Source organism: Nanorana parkeri, unplaced genomic scaffold, assembly GCF_000935625.1.
Source record: "Nanorana parkeri isolate BGI_ZX_2015 unplaced genomic scaffold, ASM93562v1 scaffold4311, whole genome shotgun sequence".
Taxonomy (NCBI): domain Eukaryota; kingdom Metazoa; phylum Chordata; class Amphibia; order Anura; family Dicroglossidae; genus Nanorana; species Nanorana parkeri.
In genome coordinates, this window is record NW_017310574.1 from 17,903 (window position 1) to 18,298 (window position 396).

A 396-nucleotide genomic window follows, 5' to 3' on the forward strand; every position below is an offset into this window, starting at 1 on the left:
GTGGTCACACATTCCGGCAGTATACCCCCTAGTCACCCCTTTTTAGGCTCCGCCCTCTCCATGTCACATACCTCTTCAGTCTCTTGAGCGAGGCGTGTCTCTCCACCTCACATGGGGGGTGTCTCTGGAAGAAGGCCGACGTCCGGGAGATGAGGGTCTCATAGGGGAAATGAGGGGGGATGGTGGAGAGCAGCTGATGGATGGAAGGCATGTCACACTCACACCCCAATATCTCCTCCTCCCTCATCAGTACCATCTGAGGGAGACAGAACGCAGATCATGTGACCCACTGCACCAATCAGGGGCAAGTCCTCTGTGTGTCATGTGATACGTCAATACCCCCTCACTTCCACAGAGCTACCTTGCTACCGCCACACCCCCTCCTCTACATCTCCG

The 396-nt window shown here is 56.1% G+C and overlaps 1 protein-coding gene across 1 annotated transcript in view; it reads right to left on the reverse strand.

Moving 5' to 3' along the window:
• LOC108803840 (TBC1 domain family member 20-like) overlaps positions 1-270 on the reverse strand; it is a 689-nt gene extending 419 nt beyond the window's left edge. Inside the window, exon 1 of the mRNA XM_018575637.1 lies at positions 72-270. Within this exon, the coding sequence (XP_018431139.1) occupies positions 72-256 (185 nt within the window). The 5' untranslated portion in view covers positions 257-270. The remainder of the gene's footprint in view (positions 1-71) is intronic.
• Between the last annotated feature and the right edge of the window lie 126 nt (positions 271-396).